This window comes from Hyperoodon ampullatus (genome assembly GCF_949752795.1).
Source record: "Hyperoodon ampullatus genome assembly, chromosome: 16".
In the NCBI taxonomy this organism is placed as follows: domain Eukaryota; kingdom Metazoa; phylum Chordata; class Mammalia; order Artiodactyla; family Ziphiidae; genus Hyperoodon; species Hyperoodon ampullatus.
The window spans coordinates 9,738,250-9,761,787 of NC_136929.1; the positions used below are offsets into that span (position 1 = coordinate 9,738,250).

At 36.5% G+C, this 23,538-nt stretch overlaps 1 protein-coding gene across 3 annotated transcripts in view; it reads left to right on the forward strand.

The window, feature by feature from the left end:
* FGF14 (fibroblast growth factor 14) overlaps nucleotides 1-23,538 on the forward strand; it is a gene marked incomplete at both ends in the record, with an annotated part of 579,759 nt that overhangs the window by 442,786 nt on the left and 113,435 nt on the right. For 2 of the 3 annotated variants that reach the window (XM_079721985.1, XM_079721986.1), the window contains 2 exons: nucleotides 3,524-3,634; nucleotides 9,428-9,531. In XM_079721985.1, the coding sequence (XP_079578111.1) occupies nucleotides 3,524-3,634; nucleotides 9,428-9,531 (215 nt within the window). The remainder of the gene's footprint in view (nucleotides 1-3,523; nucleotides 3,635-9,427; nucleotides 9,532-23,538) is intronic. The other variant, XM_079721987.1, reaches the window with a different exon arrangement.

Consider the following 23,538-nt stretch of genomic DNA (forward strand, 5'->3'; position numbering starts at 1 on the left):
ACGTGTGCACATGGGGTTGTGTGCACAGGTGCGCAGGGGAGCATCTCTAGGGAAGTGGATGTATTTGAGACACGTAAGGTTAAGGGAACAGGATAAAGGTGGGAGATTATGGGATCTTTGTAGGCAGCCCACAGTGACCCAAGGTTGGGCTATGTGCTGAGGATGGCGTGGGAACAGTAGAAACCAAGGTTGGTCAGATAGGATGGTGCCCCACTGCTGCAGGGTGTGAGTAATTCAGCGGGTATTGGAGAGTGGCTACATATTTCCTCATCTGATGGATCAGAACAGGCATACTGCAGGTTTTAAGACCACCTAGGAGAGGCCACTAGGGGTTGAACTGCTGCTGGCGGTGAAAATAGAAAAAGGGAAAAGAGTGAAGGAGATTTTGAAGACAGCATCTGTAGGAATTGGGCAACCCATTAGGTGGAATAAAAAAGGCAAGCATGGTGTTGGTCTTAGGGGGTGGACAACATCAGTGTCAAGTCAGGAGTTGACTTTTGGCTGAAGTTGGTGGAGATGGGGGAATTAAAGTGAAAATGATACTGTAGGAATTTAAATGTATACAGTATTAAATTTATAATTTTGGTGAGGGTTTTATGGGTAGAGATTTATTGGAAATGTGGCCAATGGCAAAGTAGGACAGATCTTAGAAGAGAGTTTCAAGAAATTTGGTCATTTCTAACTTTATGTTATTGCTTTATATTATAGATTCAGCTTCAAGTATGCAGGGTTAGGGGTTAGACACAGCTAGAGATAATCTTCGAGAACCTAGTTTAAAAAAGCAGATGAGTTTGTATTTTAAGTTTTTAAGATGGTTTAATTCGATTGTTCAATTTTTACAGGCCACATAATTTAGTAGTTAAGTGGGCAGGATCATGTCAACCCCATCTTTGCACTTATTAGTCATATGTTCTTTGTCAAATTAATTCATTGTTCTGTGTCTTCACTTTCTCATCATCAAAATGGGCTTCCTATTAAGTAAGTTGTGGTGAAAATTCAGTGAGTCAATCCTGGCACCTGAGAAGAACGCGGTCGATGCTATTACAGTTTCTAAAACAAACAAACAAACAAACAAATAATGTGAAACTATGTAAATAGAAATCAATTTGGTTTTTCTTGTCTTAAAATTAAATAAGAACTCAAAAACGCAATTTCATGTTTTACTTGTACTTTCTTATCAGACATGAGGTGTGGTGACAAATTAGGCCCTTAACCTAATGTCCTTCAGGTTCACTTCTGTTTGTCACAAATGGCAGGATGTCCTTCTCTTTTATGGCTGAATAATATTCCATTGTGTATCTACACCACATATTTTTTTTATCCATTCATCTATTGATGGACACTTAGGTTGTTTACATGCTTTGGCCACTGTGAATAATGCCTCAGTGAACATGGGGGTGCAGATATCTCTTTGAGATCCTGATTTCATTCCCTTTGCATGTATACCCAGAAGTGAGATTCCTGGATCAAATGGATCATATTTCTATTTTTCATTTTTTGAAGAACCTCCGTTCTGTTTTCCACTGGGACTGCACCTATTTTACATTTCCACCAACAATGCACAAAGGTCCCCTTTTCTCTACATCCTCTCCAATGTTTGTTCTCTCTTATCTTTTTTTAATACAAAAAAACAAAAGAGAAGGGCTCTCGCTGTGTACGTGTGAAGGGACTTGCGGGGGTTATGGGTCTTCTCACTGCCTTGCCTGATGTACTTAATTCAAGTGCAGAAGATATAGTTGCTACAATATAGGATTACTAAAAATAAGTGATCCAGAACATAAAGGTTTTGCAGAAAAACTGTCCATCTCTAAAATGCTTTATATGTTTTCATGGCAACTAAGAATCCCTACCCTTGTCCGCGCCTTTGTTCCCTTCCTTTTCTGTGCTACCTATTTTCAGTGACAAGCCAAAATATGATGCAGCAAAACTAGGAAAAGTCCTCAGTACTTAAATGGTCAAGTAGCCCAGCCAAGTCTTATTGGATGATGGGCAGATTAAGGCACAAGAGTAATTTTTTCCACTAATGCACATGTTAGAGTTATGTGATTTTTAAAATTATATACTACAGAGTAAGGAACATATATGACACAACCCTAATAATCACGTAGAGGTTTCTTTTCAAAATCCTGCTCTTCCAAAAACACCTGTATTCTAACACGCTTGATCACATGAATGCTGTGATTTTCATATATTATTTTCCAGGTTTTCTTCAATATCATAGTATCTTTGAAGAAAATCTGTGTACCATGGGGTCATTTTTCAAGTTCAGATGTAAATAGAAACAGATGTTCACACTTTCTAATTTCTTGAGAACTAAACATAAAGCTGAGGGTATTCTGTTTTGAATAGCTTTTTATGTTTGTTTTCGCATGTGCCTTTTTTTGTGTGTTTTCAGCTGTTTGCAAGTCCATCATTTTATGATTGATTACAAGATGCTTTGTTTCATCATTCTGTAATATCCTCCTGTTTTGACAGCATGATTGCATTTGCATGTGCTCTTCAGGGGTTGTGGAGAGATGCCAGTTGCCATGGCGGGGATTCTGATGCCCCCCATCAAATCTAGTCATGAGATGAGGATGGCCTTTGAAAAGCCACCTGCAAATGTTTATTTTCAAAGGTACAATTGGCTCTTTGAGAAGCATTGGACCACTAGACTGGCTATCTTTTAGATGAATCATCTAATGAGAAGTCTGTTACCATCTAACTTCCCTTTTGGTTTTAATAAACTTCCACTGCCCTCAACCTCAAGCCATTTGGGCCAAGAATCAAAAGCCATATTGTATAATTTTACTGTCCTTTTTACTTATATAAGTTATATAGGATTATATTTTTAATTCATCTAATTGGTCTAGATTATGGCCAGAGAGCTTAGGTTTGTTATTGTGTCTTGCCCTGAGTTCAGAAGTTGATTTACACATTTTCCTATGGATCACACATAAGAACACAGATGTTTCTGTGCAAGTTAGGGTGACCATTTAGACATCAAGGAAACATCCTCCATATGAGGGCTTTTTCTAAGAATGTGTACCAAATGTTAGTGTGACTTTTTTTTAATACAGCTTTTTCACATTTTGGAATTCCTTGTCAAATTAAGTAAAAAGAAAAATCCATTAAGAAGCATTTAACAAGGTTTCTTAAAGCCAGAAGTTTGCAAAACTCTTGTCCTGCCATCCTGAATCATATTAGTTTAAACTATTAAGCTAGTTAGTTTAGGACTTAACTAATAACTAAACTAACAGATTAAGTAGTTTAATCTTTTAACTAACCAACCATTTAAATACACACATATCAGTTTCATAAAATGACCTATTAGCTTCAACTGACGACTGCAGTTTCTTCACCTTCCGTGATTAGCATCTTCCAGGTTTGAGAAATACAGAGGCATCTGGGAAGCATAAAATAAAAGGTGCTATGTCCATAAAATACCCTCTTACTTCTGAAAAAGAAAGAAAAGAAACAGAAAAGAAAAGAAATTCAATTGTGACACATTGTGAGGCTTATGACCACTATGTTTGCCTTTCAGATCCCCAGCTCAAGGGTATAGTGACCAGGTTATATTGCAGGCAAGGCTACTACTTGCAAATGCACCCCGATGGAGCTCTCGATGGGACCAAGGATGACAGCACTAATTCTAGTAAGTGACAACCTCAGGCCACCAGTGACACAACTGGTAGAAGATACGCTGCTACTTAAATGACTTTTAAAAATACACTTGCAAATATTGGGTTATGTTCATTTTTACAAATGTTACACAATAGAATGCCATTGACAATTTTACTTGGACCACATGGATGGAAATATTCATAGAGCCACAAAAGAAACCTGTCATTTTAAGAGACGTATTAGTTAATCTTTTCAGTTTTTTTTCCAAACAATTGTCATATCCAGCATTATTGTTACTTTAATCTCATTATCATCAAAGTCAAGTAACTACACTAACACATTCAGGTGAAAGTTGATTACATGTTTACTTTGGAAGTTTTATCTTTATTAGGCTTGTAGCTTTTTAATGATAACTGGAAATTCAAGAGTTACAAGGATTGGTTGTTTCAAATAATAGAAATGTTATGTTTCAAATAATAAAAATATTATTTTAAAAATTCTTTGTGTTCAAGAAAAGATAATATCTTTCTTTATAGAGAGAACATGAAGGCTGTGTGCTTTTAAATGCATTGTACAAATTGTTTATTTGATAAAATTGGGTCTGTGCTTTTATTTTTTTTTAATTAAAAAGCCACCCACTTTTCCTTGTTTTAATGTCTGTCTTCATTTTACTATTACTTTATATATAACTTTTCTTTGTATTTTTATTCTGGTGCCCACCCCTCTTGTTCAATTGTGTTTTCCTTTCCCATTTTCTGTTCATATTGGCCTCTGATTCCCTTTAGTTTAGCACATCAGTTCTAAAATAGACACACTTTTTATTGCTCAGGAGAATTAGTGAAAAGCAAAAATTGATTTTATTAGAAATACTTAATCACATATTACTAGTAGATATGAATCTTTTCATTGATTTATCATTTATCCTTCATATATAGAACATCATTCTATGGAAGGAAGGAGGCTTTGAATACATATAACCAAATTATACATTCTTCCTGTTTTAAAGTCTAGTAATCAACTGTTGAGAAGCAGTGATTCTGCGAGCAGCTAATGATACAGACTATTTTTGCATTTGGTGTTGCTAAGTGAAATACCAATATTTTCCCAGCCATTGTGTTTGTATTTTAGGCTTTGGACATTGCTTCATTTTTTATTTTTCTTTCAATTTTAAATATTTTCTTTGTTTATCTACATTCTCCTCCTATTCAATGTTTAATCTTTTCCTCTCTTTGTTTATATTATGTCATGATTTTGTACTTTAAATTTTTCCCTGTCATATTTGTTCATTGATTTTTTTTCACTTTATTTCCTCTTTTGATTTAGAAAAAGAGAAGGTAAAGCAATTCAGTTACAGGGAAGAAAGAGAAGACATTTTTATTCATAAGACTGATGTCAAACATTGTTTACTTTTTGGGATTTTGATATTAGGTTGAACTTTTAAAATCATCAGCACTTGACCATCTTTGACCTACAAAAGATGTCAGTTTCTTCTGATTCATGTTAATACATATATATCTGCTCATTTTCCTTTCCCCACTTTTAACTCCTTACCCATTCTTTGACAAAACGCATTCTCTTTTTCTTACATCTTACAGTCATGGGGGTCATGGACTTTAGAGATTCCTAAGTTCTGATGTCTTCAGTGTCCTCTGATTTTCTTCGGCCAGAGTCTAGTAGAGCACGAGAACAAGTTTTCCATAACTATGGTTATGATAAGAGCTATGACACTCTGATTTATCAGACTAGAGGTTGATGCCATCCATTTTGACAAAAGTTTTCAAGAAAGGAAATATACTATAGCTGTATGAAAATGCTGCTTAGTTGGACTTCCTGGAAAAATAATTTCCTTCAAACAAATTGTTTATGAGTTTTTTCCTTACCTTCTCCTTTTGTTTTTATAATGCCAAACAAATTGGTTATTTTTCATTATGGACTCAGTATCGGGTTAAGAAGTGTCAAGTAGACACTGTCTTTTAAAAGCATATTGCTTCACAATTGAGTAAGCAGCACAATATTTCCTAAATTGTGAAAGTACAGATGTAGACATTATACACACACGTGATTATATCTGGTTATCTGCATAATATTAAACACTAGACTGGAAAGCTGAGATAGTAAAAGATACTAGACCTTCTGTTCCTGAATGTATGAGGCTTCTTTCCTCCTATTGTGTAACTGCCCCCGAGGAACAAGAATCTCTGGCTGGCTCATGAAATCCTTTCTAATCCCCTTAGATACTGGTGAGGAACAGTTCTGGGAACCAAGCAGGAACAGGAGCCCCAGTGGCCAAGCAAATCAGAACCAAATCAGAGTGACCTCACCAGAGGGATTTCGATTCCTTTGCAAAGATCTGGCTCACTGTTTCTTTTCTTACAAGTCACCATTGCATTTTATGTGCCCTTTAAGCCAGTTAGGTTAGTTTCTTTACCATTTCAAAATTTGCAAAGACAAAGCAGAACAGAATAAAACAGTCTGAGATAAATGTTTCCTTCTCAAAAGGTTATAAAAATTGTATGATTGTAAAATTCAATAAAACTTGGCAGGTTGTAGCAGCTTTATAAAAGCAATGGGAATTACTAATTAACTCTACTTTTGTGTACTATCACCATCTTAATTGAAAAACACAGGTTTCTAGGATGAATTTTAAGGTATTTTCTTTTCTCTGGTTTATCACAGTAGTCTTCTACCCCTAGGGAAATGGTTAGCCCTGAAAAGTGTTCTTTAGAAATGGGGGTGAGCATCAGAGATGCTGACAGACAGACAGGTCCTCATTAGAGCACTGCCCTTTTTTCTTGAGGAAGGCTATGATGTAATAATTCACAAACACATTCCATTTTTTTATATTTCTCTGAATACAAAACAAGGATTAGTCATCTATAGATAGGAAAAATAAAGAGAAATAACCTACACGTCACCCTGATGCCATCCCAAAAGTCATCAAATGACAAAACTGAGGCTTGAATCTTCAAATTTTCGTGATTTGAGCTCAATAAATAGCCCACTACTAATTATGAGATTACTTAAAACTAGGTAAAGTCAGAACCGACCTGCTTAGCTTCCTTTGTCAAAACATTTAAATGTGTTGGAAAGGAGAAAGGCCTGCAGACGAGCCTGATACGAATGTCCTCCCAGGCTTAACAGCCTGAGATCTAGAACTATCTGGGCAAGAAAATAGTTGATCATGGATCATTGGTCCTAATAGAGAGGTACTGGGATGCCCCGGGGGTTTTCCTGTGCTCTTAAACTTCTTTGTCCCCATTACTAGATACTGCAAGCAGAAGAGGACTATAGGAATATCCATATGCAGTAACTATTGCAAGATCAAAGCCTTACACAAACCAATCCCTCTCACCTTAGAGGTTCCCAGCCTGATAACTTGCTGTTTGAAAATGGCCGGTCACTCACAGTGCCCACTCCCGGAAAGGCCTTAGGGAGGTGGTTCTCACCTTGGCTGTAGGTCGGGGTCATTTGAGGAGCGTTTTTTTTTTTAAAAAATTCGTGATGCCCTAAACCCACTCCCAGAGACTGATTTAATTCCATTGGTCTGGAGTTGGGCATGGCCATCCTATTTTATGAATACGGCTAGTTTTAAAGTGCAACCAGGGTTGAATGAAATTCACTATTATATGGAGACTGGAGTGTTCCACAGAATGAACAAAGTAGCATGGACATCTTCATTATTCTTACTCCCCTAGGTCTTGTGATATTGCTTTAAAATTATGTTATATACAAAAAGAGTGAAAAAACATAATGATGTTTCATTTAATGTGGGTATCTGTGGTTTTGATTAGCGCCATGGTTCAGTCATGATCAGCTCTGAATAGGCTTCCACATTACGGTGGTTCTATGGATTCACTTTCTGTTTTCATCCTGTAAATTGTAATAACTATTATTATAATTATTATTCAGGTCACAACCAAAATCCTGGGGAGGGGGACAGGGTTTTTTTTAGTACAGTCATTTTAGACTATCTTCTATAATTTTACTCTTTCCCATACTATATTATTTTAGTGAGTTCATGATACACTTACCTTCTAGGATTATTCCATCTGGCCTATATCAATTATATGGCACCTACAAATACCATTAGATATGTATGAAGGTTAGAATAATTAAGTTTGAATAGGTTAGGATAGAACAGTTTGCGTGGACAGATGTATAATTATGGTTTTCAAAAAAAATTTTTGCACATAAATCAGGAATAACCCCATGATGCCCATGCTTTCAAAATGTAAGGGAGATGGGACAGTTCAGGTATTATAGAAGACAGTGAAAATGGCCAATGGCTTTCTCCCATGAAGAAGGAATACTGAGAGTTACCATGACACAAATACTCAATAAATCCACACTCACGTTTAATATTAAATAATAGAAATAAGCAAACATAAGCCTTATTCCTCCATTAGGATATCATAAGCCCCTAGAATCCAACAGAAGACAGTCCAGTATTAGTTTGCATCATGAAAGCTAATATCCACCTAACCATATATGCCCCTGAGTGTTCTTGCAGGATAATTTTCTAGGGCCATGGCCTGCCATTTTCCTTTCATCATCTGAGTAGTACAGACATCTTGAGATCTCAAGATCAGTAATATGTAATAATTGGAAGAGAGGGCATAATTTTCCCCTACCCTATTCAGAGAAAACATGTGCCTTGGAATTACATAGAACACAATTTAGAAAGTCCATTTAAAATTATGTACTGAGTAAACCTATCGATTTAAGTCAAAATTGCCCACACTTTTCAAATTATGTATCTTTTGTGGAATAAAGGTGAGAGCCTTAACCTAAGATATTTTACTTGTACATGTACTTCGACATTTTAGTGTTTTCATTGCCTCTTCTAGCCTGGTTCTATTACTTAGAATTAGACTTGAATTAAGAACTTGAATGGGAGCAGATAACCTCCCATAATTAACAGTTATCTTATAAATGTGTCTCTGATAAAATCTCCAAAATCATCCAGCAGTTATCACCAAGAATGGTGCTAGAATACCCACTACGCAGTCACATGTAACCATGGCATGGAAATGCATTATTAAGGATGTTAAGACTTAAAAAAAAAAATCAGTGATAACATTGCTGTCTGCACAATGTGAAATATACGTAAAAATACATTTTTGTCAATAAGAGAAGAAACAGAACATGGAAACATGAGTTTTTATCTCTGAAGTGGGTAAAATTGAATACTTTTCTCTCTTTGTTTTCAACCATAGTTTTATGAAATATTAATAAAGAAAATTGTCTATGAAATTTGCATGCCATTCAGTTTGATTAGTTCTTTCTAAATTTAGCACATTGGCAGGTGTGCATCATTTCTGGGTTCTGCTGGCACATCATGTAATTTAGTTTTGGAATTACCTTCTAAACTTCTTGCCTGTCCTACATGGCAGTGACGAAGCAAGCCTTCTACTTAAAAGACCAGAATAAACACTCAACTTGGGCTCTTAAAATTCTGCTCTTTCAGCATCTTCATAGCTTATTTCTTTTGGTATCAAGTGGTGTCAGAGACTGTGCTACTAGAATCATGGTTACAGGCTTGATTCTAGAATCACGATTACAGGCTTGATTCTGTTTATTATGCCATCAGTTCTTCAGAATGCTGTAGGGAGACTGCTAAGATCTATACATCGGAGCTCAAGGGCAAATTTTACTTGGAACAGCAACTTCTTACATAGAGAAATAAAAGTTAATGAATTGGAACTTCTCAGAAGGTTGTAACAAACATAATGTTTCTCAAATAGAACAAAGGAAACAGAGAAAAGTGATGGGGATGCTTTGCTTCTTCCTGCCCTTTGGTGACAGACTGTCTTTCTCTTAACAGCACTGTTCAACCTCATACCAGTGGGACTGCGTGTCGTGGCCATCCAGGGCGTGAAAACAGGGTTGTATATAGCCATGAATGGAGAAGGTTACCTCTACCCATCAGTAAGTAGCACGCCCAAGATATTGGCCATTCATTCAATGTCTGCCAAATAGCAAAAACATCAACCACAAAAATGAGAAAGTTCTGTCTCATGACTCTCATTTTTGCTTTAGTATTTGACCTTTACTGCAATGCTGTAGGAGCTATTAACTCATTAGTCATCAATGTTTGATAATATCAGTGTATCAAGTGGAAGAGTTATAGCACCTCTTAAAACTGTGCGTTTGCATATTTTTATATGTCCCAGTTCATAGAAAATTGAGCAATTTTGAAAGCATTGATATTAATATAATCTTTTTCTACTGTTTAGAATTGTGCTTGTCTTAGGGAGTTTCTTGTAAAAGATTATTTTATAAAAAGAAACAGAATAAATGGGGATTCTAAAAAAGTAAATTTAGGAGAGATTAGTTCTTTTAAAAGTGAGAATTCAGATTGAGTAAATGCTTTATTGGGAAAATAATTCTGATATCAAAATGGATATTGCATTTAAATTTAAGCAAGTCTCGGTTTTGTATTAATGTGTACTAGTAGCTGGGCACCTTCTAGCCTCTTCTGGAATATTTACTGTTTACAAATAATTCATATCCAGATATATTGTATCCATATATTATAATGCAGTTAGAATTCATATCTGTCACAAGTCCAAGCAATAGAGACTTAGATGAAAATACTTCTTTCCACTATTCCTTGAGCAAAAGTGGATAAAATCATGGAGCCTCAAAGAAAATTCTCTTATTTAGGTTTGCATGTCATCTTAGTATAAATTCTTTAAAGCTCTGTTGTTGTTAAATATCATCATCAAAAAAAACACATGTAAACATACATACATTTTATACACACACACACACACCTAAAATTTAAGCAGAGAAGAAACATCCTCTGGGGCCTCCCATGCAATGTGATATATTTTCTTCAGCAAATCCGGGAAATCCTGTCAAAGAAGATGAAATGTGAGCTGCAGATTCCCTTCGTTGTGATCTGGGAAATGCTCTTGTCATTTGGAACCTTCCTCCGCCTTCCCTGAAGGGTGTTCCTGCACACAAACCTGGGCCCTACATTATGCAAATTGCATTCTGTTTCACAAGATGAATATTCAACATATTGGGAGCAAGAGGAAGCTAGAATTCCCTGTCTCCCCTTTAGGAAAAATTCGATTCAGATAAAGATCATTTTCTAGAGATACCTTATTTCAGATAAAAGTCAGTTTCATTGATTTGACATTTGCTCTGTTATTTTTGTTTCTTTTACCCGCAAGTAATCTCTGAGATGCCTAAAAATTATTAGATGCAGTTTCTGCCGTAGCTTCTAGTTCTGTTTCTGCTGATGATTTTATCATGTTGTCCTGCTCAGGTATATGCATTGATGTAGGGGAAATGCAAATGTTTGTTTGATCTTTTTGCTTCTGAGATGCTTTCTCTTTTCTTGTGATGAGGTTGCACATGTATGCCGTTTTTCTAAAAGGTAGAGAATATCATCTTGAGTATGTGTCTCAGCTTAAAATCCAAGTGCTGGTTCTGTTCAGTGCAGTCTAACTGGTGCAGCAAGAATAGAGTAAGGACAGAGCTAACTGCCCAGTCCAGTCCTCGGCACCTTAAATATGGCCTCTCCACCCCAAAATCAGAGCTGTGGGCAGCACCTGCCCTAGGATTAGTCCCAGTAACACCATCAAGCTTTTTATCTGACCCATTGTTTTGTACTCTCACCTTCCAGATTCTCCAGGTACTTGGCTTCTGTGCCTCCCTCTTGGTGTCTTGATTCTCTGATTTGCAGATCTTGGTTTTCTCCTCTTCTCATTTTTGACTCTTTGCTCTGAACCCAGGACCTGGTAAGGAGGGCTCTCTTCACCCAGCCTTACCCTAAAAGGTCCCCTGCCCAGGCCAGGCCCTTAGAATCCTCAGCATCTTGTAGGAAAAGGATTTAGATAAAAATTGAATGCGATTTCCAGTTTTTACTAATATTCTATGGTTAAGGTGCTCTGTTTATTTCAAGGGAATGAAATTTGAACTTCAAATATTTCAGGAAAAAAGAATGTTTTCCCACATTCAGTCCTTTATTCCATAATTAGTTTCTGAGAGCCTACTGAAATAATAATCTAGAACAACACAATATAACAATTACTATAATATGTAATAATAATAATGGTTAATATGTATCTAGTGCACTCTGCCTAGCACTGTTCTAAGTGCATTACAGTCTTAGCTCATTTAATTCTCCCAACCAATTAAGCAAATATTGTTAAAATGATAATACTGATGAACAGAGAGCTTAAGAATCTGTGCAGTCACCCAGGGAGGAGACAGAGAAGACAGGATTTGAGCCTTATTAGTCTGACTCATTAGCTTACATTTTTAACTGTTTCACTGTACTGCTTTCATGCGCCAAACAGTTTTCATAATATGGTCTGGCACCCATTCTAAGAAGAAGTTATAAACACAAGATGATGTAATAAAAAATCTTTAGAGAATTGTTACCTAGGAAAGAAACTTAATTTCAATTATTAAGAAGTATCATTTGAAATATAATCTGTTTCCTTTGGAGATTCTCAAATTAAAAAATCATAGAAAATGATATTTATTGGAGGAAAGGTTGATATTATATACTGGGTGCTTAATATTCTTAAAATGTATCACGTGTAACGTTTGAGCTTAAATTTTTAAAGCCGACGTGGTTAACCCAACTAAGAAGTTTTGAACTAAGTTGAATAACTTTTTGAAAAGGAAAACTCCACTCAAGCTAAGATTTAAAGAAAAAAGTTAATGAAGATTGAAGTCTGAGAAACGAAGGAATCTGTTTTAAGCTTATGCCCACTTTAAAAAGATCAAATTAGACTAGTGTCTGATATGAGACCGCTTTTATTGAGGATCTATAAATTTAGAATGTAGGCAATAAAATACTCAGATCATTCAAAGTGAGTTCCATTAAATGAAAGTCACACTAAGGGTCTGACTTGGAGTGTATATTCCTCTATTTGTATTTCAGGAAGTAACTCTCATAATCCCTTGCCATCCAAATAAAGATATTTAATTTGTCAGATAATTCCACCTCAGGGGGATGAAAGAAGGTATCTTGACTGAGATGTAAATAATCACATTTCCGAAGCTGAAGGCACTTGTTCCCTGTGGAATCTCTTCTTCAACATGACAAGAGTCATTTCTTTTGTGGTCATAATGATTATGTTTCTTGAAGATGCCTCTCAAGAGATTTGATGTTAGATACAAACAGTTTGCTTGAAGATAGAATGCAGGCTGCATGGTCACAGAACAGAAACTGACAAGGAAATACTTTTTTAAAGAATTAGTTTAAAATGATATTTAGGAAGAATGCATGTTGGCCAACTATAAACTATTGATAGTGCACTTGTATTTCTGTGCCCATGGAGTAATGTGTGAGTTCTTTGTTCATCCGTGATATCCATCTTGTCTCTGAATAGCATCTCTGGACATCCATCCTCAGGAAACTGGTCACTATTTATCCCAGTGCTGGTGGGGTACCCTAGCCATGCCTCCCAGTGTTCTGTTTTCTTTAGGTACCAGGCAGTACATGAGATTAATCATGTAATCTGAGCTACAGTGACCGTCACTGGCCATCACTATCCATTGCAGGTGAGCCAAGGGCCTCAGTAGCATCTGATGATTGCTCATCCTGGGGACCAGCCTTTTGTTCTTTGATGTGACCCCTGGGAGCCGGGAGGCAAAACTATAACTGAGCAGGTTTCCATTCATCTGGTTACACAGAGGTGCCCCTTCCATTTTTCATCTTTCATTCTTCATCTCTCTGAATGAGTCAATTTCTTTATCTTAAAAGTATGTTAAATTTGAGATGATTGTTAATGTCTTTGTTATTCTAAGAATCTATGACTCTGTATGCATGTTTTTCTGCACAAACAATATCTAACACCTTTTGAGAATGTATATATGTGTGTTGTGTGTGTGTGTATGTGTATATGTATATATATCATTTGTGTGTATCTAGTTTGTGTGTATTTCAGTGGAATTATACATTGTGCCTAAATTACACACACATTTATTTACATGATTACAGTTCTGATCAGAGTGTTTCTATGTCTTTGTATGAAATGTTAAATAATAGTTTTAAAATTTACACCTATTCTAAAGGTTTACTTACCATGCTGAATATATATTTCTTTTTTTATCAAGTTTTCCTATGGTCTCTTCCACATTATGACTCAGTTGGATATATCATCCAGGCTCAAAATGGCTATTATCCTTTCTTGGTATTTTGGCTCAGATAATTTCTAGTAATAAGAAAGCAAGTGTAGTGCCTCAGTTAATTTCTCTCCAGCATTCCTGTAGTTCCTATGACCCTGAATACTGATGCACAGAATATGATTGATTATGACAAAGGCAAGAATACTGTCATTCTACTTAAGGTCACTTGCCGGAAGGAAAAAACAATTTAGAAACAAAAGCAAATGGTAGACTACATATAACTAATTTTAAGTCGTCTTTGGACAAAAGGAAAATGTGAAACATCCTATTCTTCTACGTTAGGTTGACAGTAGGCAATAAAAATAAATAAATAGACGTTCAGGCTCTCCAAGTTCCAGTGCCATTTTATGGAATTGAGAGGAAGGAATTGAGGTTGAGATGGAGAAGATACTAATAGGAAGAAGAGAGAAAAAAAAAGAAGTGAAAAAAAAGGAGATAATAAATCAGCAATAGGAAGATGCATTAGGCAGCCTTGGGGAAAAGGGGGAGAAAAGAAAGAGAATGAAGGGAGGATGGGAAAAGGAAACGGCCAAGGGAAGAAAATGGGGAAGATACATCACAAGGAGGGGAGAGAGGGCAGGTCATACCTTCACTCCCTCCATCACATTCCTGGAATCCACCTGACTCCTGGCTCCGGCCTCCCACTATGGGGTGGAGAAAACAAAATCCTCCTTCTAGAAGCATAGTCTGGAGATTCCAATCACACCTAAAATGTTTTTTCTTCTCTATCCCCATAACCACTTTCACCTATTTCCCCTTCCAGAATGGTAGCTATGCCTGGTTAATATTGTAGCCGTATTTAACTTCCAAAGGATTATACCTGTAAGAATTAGTGGAAAGAGGTGAGTGGCAGTGTGAAAACCATTGCAGTAGTCCAGGTGAGGGATGCTGAGTGTATTCAATGGAATATTATCACCCTAAAGAAAGAAACCTGCCATTTTCAACAACATGGATGAACCTGGAGGGCATTATATTAAGTAAAATAAGCCAGACACATAAAGAAAAAAGCTGCATGATCTCACTCATGGAATCTAAACAAGTCAAATACATAGAAGCAGAGACTTGAACTGTAGTTGTCAGGGACAAGAAGGTAGGGGAATGGGGGAATAAAAGAAAAAGAAAGAAAAAAGAGTGAATTAAATAGAAATTGCAAACTGCAAACGTGTTTTGTTTGGACAGACTGTGTGTGTATGTGTGTGTGCATGCACACACACATACACACACACTGTGATCTGAATGCCTTTAGGTTGGGCAAGTACTCTACAGTCTACAGTTTGGCCACAATGACAACTACTCCTTTCTTAAAAAATTTTTATTGGAGTACGTTTGAGTTACAATGTTGTATTAGTTTCAGGTGTACAGCAAAGTGAATCAGTTATACATATACATATATCCACTCTTTTTTTTGGATTCTTTTCCCATATAGGCCATTACAGAGTACTGAGTAGAGTTCCATGTACTATACAGTACGTCCTTATTAGTTATCTATTTTACATATAATAGTGTGTATATGTCAACCCCAATCTCCCAATTTATCCCTCCCCCCACTTTATCCCCGGTAACCGTAAGTTTGTTTTCTACATCTGTGACTCTACTTCTGTTTTGTAAATAAGTTCATTTCTAAGGGAACATACTATATACACAGTAACTTTGTTTCTACACACATGTTAACTTTGTTTCTGGGCCCAGAGACACTGGCGTTGGCAACCTGGGAATTAAGGGACTGGGAAGGATGAGAGCTATTTGAAAGTGTTCCCTGGGGAGTTATGGGAAGAGCTCTGCAGTTGTCTGGGTAGCGGAGGTGAGAGACTCACGGCTCGCTCTGGTTTGATTAACTCAGAACCTGGTGAGCTGTGACGCTTCCCTGGAAGAAAACAAAACCCAGAAGGAGGAGGGAGCCTGGGTGGAGGAAGATGCTGCATTCAGTTTTGGAACCAGGATTTCCAGGTGGGTTATCATCCCACTGCTGGATGATGACTCATGTATCCTGGAAGAGTCACATCAAAGGGCTGTGTCTTCAGAATGGTTTGCAGATGGAGAAAGAATTGTTCTGTGATGGATGGCGACTGTTTTCCTTTTCCTGCTGAATGTCAGACAAAGATGAAGAAGAGGGTCAACAGCATCTGCATGGATGCAGTTAGGTATTAGAAAGAACATGATTAAGTATCCTGACTTCTTGAAAAAGCTTTCTAATATATTTTGCTTGATTTCTAAATACACAGAATCGATAGAGGCAATTTTGGACACCGGGTAGTAGAGCAGAGAACTAGCTGAGTAAATTCATAACTTGTGCCTTTGTAAAAATGATGCTAATCATACGGGAACAAAGTATCAGGCCTTTGGCTATTCTTATAGTAACTCGCCATCCTCATTATACATAAGACTTACTCAGATAGCATTGTAAATATCCAGATCCCAGGACATTAACCCTAAAAGGTTCCCATTCAGTGAGTTCGATATTCCCCAAAATCAGAATTTTGAATCTATGTCCCAGGCATTTCTAACACACGTGCCTGAAGGGGTACCCCTTGATAAACAAGGGTCTGCGTGACTGTCTCAGGAGCTGTGACTCTGAGATGACATGATTTTTTATTTACCGTTGCTTTATGATTATTGTTATTGTTGTTATGTACAAATTCATGGTCCAGTTCAAGCCCCTTTGAAGTAAGTAGAATGACGTGACCATAAGTAGTGGTCACCTTTCCCACTGACCAAATGAGCTGGCCTTTGAGGAACTGCACAGAGAAAAGTCCCAGCTGTGATCACTCTGCTCAACCTGGAAAGAACAGGACAAGAAATGTGTCCTTGAGCATCAAGATAGTATAGGGAAAGACAGGCATCTTGCTGAGACTTGAGAAAATGAAGTAAGAGAAATAGAAACAAAGACATTGGATTTGCAACTAGTAACGGCTGGTTTGCAAAGTTGACAGAAAGCTAGTCTTCACCATGTGAAAAGCTCAGGGGTTCCCCCTGAGATGATCAGCCTGGGGCCAGCGCGCTCTGCCGACCCGAAGGGCTGGTTCAGAACAAGGACATCCTGTCAGAGCAGGTTTTCAATGACAACAAAGCTGGGTTGCTTCAGAAGTGAACTCTTTTTAGGATTTTTTTTTTGTTTTTTTTGCGGTACGCGGGCCTCTCACTGTTGTGGCCCCTCCCGTTGCGGAGCACAGGCTCCGGACACGCAGGCTCAGCGACCATGGCTCACGGACCCAGGCACTCCATGGCATGTGGGATCCTCCCGGACCGGGGCACGAACCCGTGTCCCCTGCATCGGCAGGCGGACTCTCAACCACTGCGCCACCAGGGAAGCCCTAGGATTTTTTTAAAATTACTTATAAAATAAATATATCTATATTATTTATTTATATTAATAAATTGTGTATTTTTCCTAAGCCTCTGTTTCCTCAGAGACAAGTTGGTTTTCCTCTAAGCAGGACCTTCCCATACAAGTCCCATTTCTGGAACAAAGGAAGCCTCCTTGTGCCCTAAACAATCAGCAGGTTCCTGATGCTTGGAGCTTCTTTTCCGGATCCTGTGAAGAGAGTGGGGTGATCCCATGTGGGCCCACCATTATATAAATTTCTTAACTATACCAAAGCCCCTACACCTCACAAAAATTAAACACATATGTCTGATAACAAGAGTGTGCAAGAAATATATAGAAGATCATCTCTGCTCAGTATAGTTGTTCAACACTTAAATATAGGCTGAAGAATCAAGCACTCTGTAGAGATGTGTATAATCATCAATTCATTTATTTGCTCATTCAAATCAACCAGTATTATTGTATGCCTCCCACTGACAGCTATTGTGCTGTATGTGCTGGAGCTTCAAAGATACGTGAAAAATTCCCGATTTAAAAACAAACGAACCAACAACCAAAACCCTCTAAAGTCCAATAGATATGAGGAAATCATTCAGAGGGCATCTTGGCTAGATGAGTTCTAAGAGTCTTTTCTCCTCTTTTCTCATAACCTGCGATTCCATGATTATGTTTGTATGTTTCCTATCACTCCTTTGATAGTGATGGATACGTAGGAAGTCTTCAATCTGTAGCTCTTGATTGCTTATTGTTAAGGTGGAATCAGTTTCACCAGCAAATTTTATGAATCTATTCCTTGAGTGCCTTCCTCGTTCATGCTATTTATTATGCACACCACTTATCTTTTTTCCCCACAAAAAAAAAAATTAAGCATCAGCAAAAAACATAGGAGTCTGTTAATTTCTCGAGTTAGCATTGCAGAAAAGCACTTATTTACACATTTCCTTTCCTGAAAGGGCATGATAAACTCACAGAGGCAGAACTCAGATATGCAATGTCTGCCTCTATAACATGGTCATATTTACATTAGTGGGTGAGTGGTGATGCTGTCTTCACCTTAAAAAAGAATCTCAAGGCAAAAACGTAAACCCTGATTTCTAGTAAATTGTCGCTACCACTTGAACAATTTAAAGCAAGAGCATGAATCATGATAATTAGAGAAAGGACTTCATTGTTTCTATATGTTCATAAATGATATACTTGTAGTGTCAAAGAAAAAATATCATTGCATTTTGCAATTTTATCCTACTTTACTCTCGGGTGAAACCTATAAAATACTGTAGATAGTAACAAAATTTAGGTTAGATCTAAATGTTTCAATTTTTTAAAAACCTGTATTTGTAGAGGATGGATGGTAGATGGTGAAAGGAGTTTTTATATGTAAGGAATTTCAAACACTACCTGAAAAATTGAGTCCTAAATCGATAGATAATATTTGAGAACGAACTATCTGTTTGTTTTCATTCTCCACACCATGAAAAATCTTTGGCAAAAAAAAACCCCAAATACATAAATGCTAAGAAGGCCAATATACCATATAATGAATGACAAATCAGCTCTAACATTAAAGCAGTAATTAATACTACTAAAATTGGGGGAAAATTGTGATTCTTTAAAAAATTATTTGTGCATGTGGAACACCTCCTTATTGAAATTGTATACACCATCCACCCAAGTAAAGTTGAAGGGGTTTGTTTCTGATTACGTATTTTACTTTTAGAGAATTCTTTCTATTTCTGGGAATGGAGTTGTATGTAAGCTACTTGCCAGGGACTCTGAGAACCCATGAGCCATGAGTTCATGGTGGGCTCTGAACAGAAATTGGGTGTTTCTCTCAGTTTCCTCAATGCAGCCCATTTCTTAGTAATTTATATTCCATTTCTTAGTTACTGGGAATTAATAAGAAATATTATTTAGAAAATAATTCATAAAAATATGACATTTTTTTCCAGAGAAACTACTATAGTTACCATTACTGAAAAACCAAATTGGCTGTTTTTCTTCACATTACTTACTAAAATTGGAAAAATTGTTCCTATAGTGAAAACTATATTGTTCACGTATATCGTTTTTACATATGTGAACTCCATACATTTTAACTTTGAATTATTTCTCTATATTATGGAAGGGTGTTTTGTGCTCTGAGCTACTTAGGGTTTCACTGCATGTTGGCTGTTTGTCTTAAGGTAACGTATTCAATTTGGATTGCAAGTTCGTGGAAAGGTACATAGTGTACTTCTGAGTAAGGACATAGTAGATCTCTTGAGAGTTTTATTTAGAGTTAGATATTGGTTTTAAGATCTGACAACTACAAGAAATGAAGAGATGAGTCACTTGTTAATAGGTACATCCCGACCCATGCAGCAGCCTCGTAATTGGTTGTTATTTGCTGTCCCATTAGAGAAAGATACTGAATGGGAACGAGATATTTTTGTGAGGCTTTGGAATTGCTACATCTCTGACAAGATGGAGATATTATATTTGGTTATTAATCTTGGATCCAGGTCACTATTTAGCAGAAATAGTTATTTGGACAACCAGGAAACATTATTCTACTTTACTCTTATGCTGGTCCAAATAGTACCGAAAGGTACTAGCCTGACAAATGGTGAGTATTGGTTTATGTCATGAGAGGAGGACCTTGCATCCATGTCACGTAAGAAATTAGCTGCGAATGCCTTTCACAAGGGCATCATGACAAAGCGTTGACCTTCACTGACTCCCCTTTTGTGTTAGCTTCTCCAGTTAACTCATCTGTCTCTCAACTCTGAACCCTTTATAACACTGTTTCCACTCTCTAAACCTGAGGCTGAGTGCATAAGAGATCCAGATTCTTGTCATGGCAAATTATTTTCCCTTAAGAGCTGCATATTTATTGTGGTATGGAAACAACTGTATCTATTAGGAGGCATGTAAAATGCTCACAATGCAAAGATGCACATTCATTTGCAAGCACCTCCTCTGCAATCAGTACTTATTACTCATATTATTTTTGCTATTGTGTTAAATGGTAAAAATAAAATTATGTAACTTCGGAAGAAATAATGGCACCTACTGCATTATTCATTATTTAAATATTGCCATTTAACATTTTGCTTTCTATCCTATAACCAGCAATTAATGTTATCAATAGAAGCAATGGAAAAAAATTTTTGTATTAAGAACTTGCAATTTAGATAACTCTACTTACCATATACCCAACTCCTACATTGGTTTTATTCCAATTTCAGTTAGAATTCTATGTTTCTTGCAATATTAATAACAGAAAAAAATCAACTTTAAACTGTTCAAAAGTTCTCTAGACAACTTTTACCTAGGGACGAGGTAAGAGGCATTCTCTTAATGTCCATGGAGAAATAAACTCTAATATGAAATATCATATTAATATAAAGGAGGAAATTATTAAGAAATTGTTCCACAGGTACCATAAATGGGTTAACTATTTTTCTAATGCAGTTTGAGTCCTTTACAAGACAGTTTTTATAGACTTAGCAAAGCCAAATGTATACCCAGGAGAAATAGCAGTGAGCCTTTAATTTAAAATTACATTATGTGAGAATGCTAGTACATTGAAATGGGTAGACAGAAGAATTGCCTTGGGCAGTAGTTCCCTTGTGTTTGTCTAAAAAAACCAAATAACACCTTGTAGAAATTTGAATGCAAAGTTCTTATTAATTTTTATGCATCATTTATGCAATAACAATAACCCAAAAAAGGGAAAAGGAACCATGTCAGGAAAACGTGATTGTGTCAGACTTTGGTTCTCTGAGCCCTGAAAACCAGTCCTGATTTTATTATTTTATTCCTGATGGTCAGTCTTTGGGACCAGTTAGAAATTCCTCAGACTTGTTAAACCATTAACTACCAGGACAAAAATACCATGTTATTTAATTTTTTAATGAATAATAACTTCATTAGACATTATGTTCCTAATGTGACTAGGGAAAACTATGGAATGTGGTACATTGTAGCACTTCATTTCAATTATTTAATATTCCAGTCATTTGCTTAACAAGAGACTTTGCCCAAGGGTTTGCTGAAACACTGAATATCTGGCAAATTACTGTGTACTAATTGATCCAATAATGGCATGTTAATATTACCTTAACCATTCTGCTCAATACTTAATTGTATTTTCTGTTGATGTCAGTGTTCTACTTTGGAAAAAAAGGGTAGAAATGCATTATCGGTTACTTGAGAGGTTTTTACATTTGAGGCCGTAACGGTGAGAACAGCAAGATAAAGATGTAGAAACATAATGCCCAAGTCCTGGAAATGCAGAGACTGCAAAGCCCCAGAGTTTTACGTATTAATGAACTAATCTTGTTAATCCCACTTCAAAGTGAGTTTTGCAAGGGTAACTCAATAATCTTTAGGGATGACTGCATCATACCTGAGTATGTTACCACAGGGGAAAAATAGAATTATTGTACTGGGGGCTCTGTGTAGTGTGTGTGTGTGTTTGTGTCTAGCTGTTCTATAACCACAAACTACTAACACACGATGAAAAGGGTACACACATAGAAATTAGTATTCTGATATGTAAATATGGGTGTTTTCTCTTAGTTCTCATCTAGGCATTTTTCTGAATACTCATTGTGAAGTCCTATGAACATAAAATCAATCTTTATGGATAGTATATAGAATTTATAATTCACAAATCCAGTTATCTTTAATTCTTCAAAGAGTTCTTCTTTTCATTCTTCTTCTACAACTCATTTCTTAGATGGACAACAGAGTGGGATTGGTAGGTGGGCGTGTATAATGGGAGGAGAAAATACCCAGTTCAGAAGACTGAGGGCTGTCAACGCCACCAGCACTCACTGAAGCATTTGGGCCCTCTTGGTGACTCTGAGAATTCTGATTGACTTTTTATAACATGATGATGACATTTGAAACACTTTCCAAGAAATAGATGGAACACTCAATCCTGTTTTCTTTGATCTTCAGATATTGTGATTATGTTCTGGCAGAATGAAGGCAACTAATTACGTAAGGTCAGCAAACATCGACATGCCTATCACAGACACATCACGCACAAGTCGGAACTTCCCCAGCTGTGTGGTTGGCCTGGTGGGCACAGTGCCAGCAGCAACATTCTCTCTCTGACGCTTCTTCTGCCGCAGAGAGATCCCACTGTGGAGGCACTGGGTTAGCAGGGAAAGAGGGGTGCGTTCTTCCTCTTCTCTGCTTATGTCCCAGGATCTCTCTTTAAAATTTTAAAAAGACTAAAATTATGATACCTGCAAAGGGCATTTATATTGATCCATCAGGGTATGTACATACTTGTCATCACCTCAAATAAAGATTACACTTAAGTACATGGTTCTTCAGATTAGTGCTCACACAGTGTCGATCCTTGTAAGAGATCTGCAAATATACTGGTTTTCTAAGTTTCATAAAGTCTAATGAGTTTTCAAGAGAAATGAAATAACCTTTCTGAGGTCATTTTCCAATTATTAAAACAACAAGCTCGTAGGAAGGAAAATCTGGAGCTTTGGGGTAAAAATATTTCCTTTTCTCTTCTTTTTTTTTTAAGGATTTACAGCTCAGTTCACTTCATTGGTGGCCCTCAGGGTTTCTTTATCTCATGCCTACAACTGTCATTACTATCTTTCTCTTAATGTCACATTGCTTTCACACTGTCACTGAAATGACCTAGAAACAATCCCATGAAAGTAGATCCCATAAAATAACATTTCCATGACATCTTTTTATGTCCTAAAACTAGATTAACTGTCAATACAGTATAATAAGTATGTAATAAAAATGAACAGTTTATGCATGATTCTAAGGGGAACTTGTGACTGATTTTTAAATTTATTTCCTTGAAAACTAAATTCATTCATTCTGTGGGTTTTACAGTTTTTAAACACAGGATATAACTTCATTTTGGTCATGATTTTAGGAAAACTTTTATTTCAACCTGCAGTAATATGTATCCTGTGTCATATTCTTAAGAGGGCCATTTTATCACCTTATTTGGAAAAGACAAACTTAATTTCTTGGAAAGATACACATGATTACAATGTGTGTCACCACATTGATGATTTTGAAAATATATTTTATTTAATTGTGATACATTTCTGCATCTAACAGTGATCATCTGTTGAAAAGTTAACCATATTCCTATTCATATTCGTATGAAAGAAATAACACCATCGCAAGGAAAATACTAGCATTCAAGGTGCTGATATGTATATATTAGGAGAAAAACATTTCATCCATATTTAGCTGTGAGGTTGGTTTCAGTATATTTTCCATTTAGCATTTATAATTCTGTCATAATGAAGAAGTATATAATTGTTTTATCCTATTTAATGTATGTGTAACAACCCAGGATATTTCTGGATATCCAGATTGCCAAGATGAATGAAACGTTAATGTTTTCTTTGTCAAAGAGACTGGAAAAAAATGAAGGGGAAGAACATGTCCTTGGTGTAGCTCTACTGCCTTCA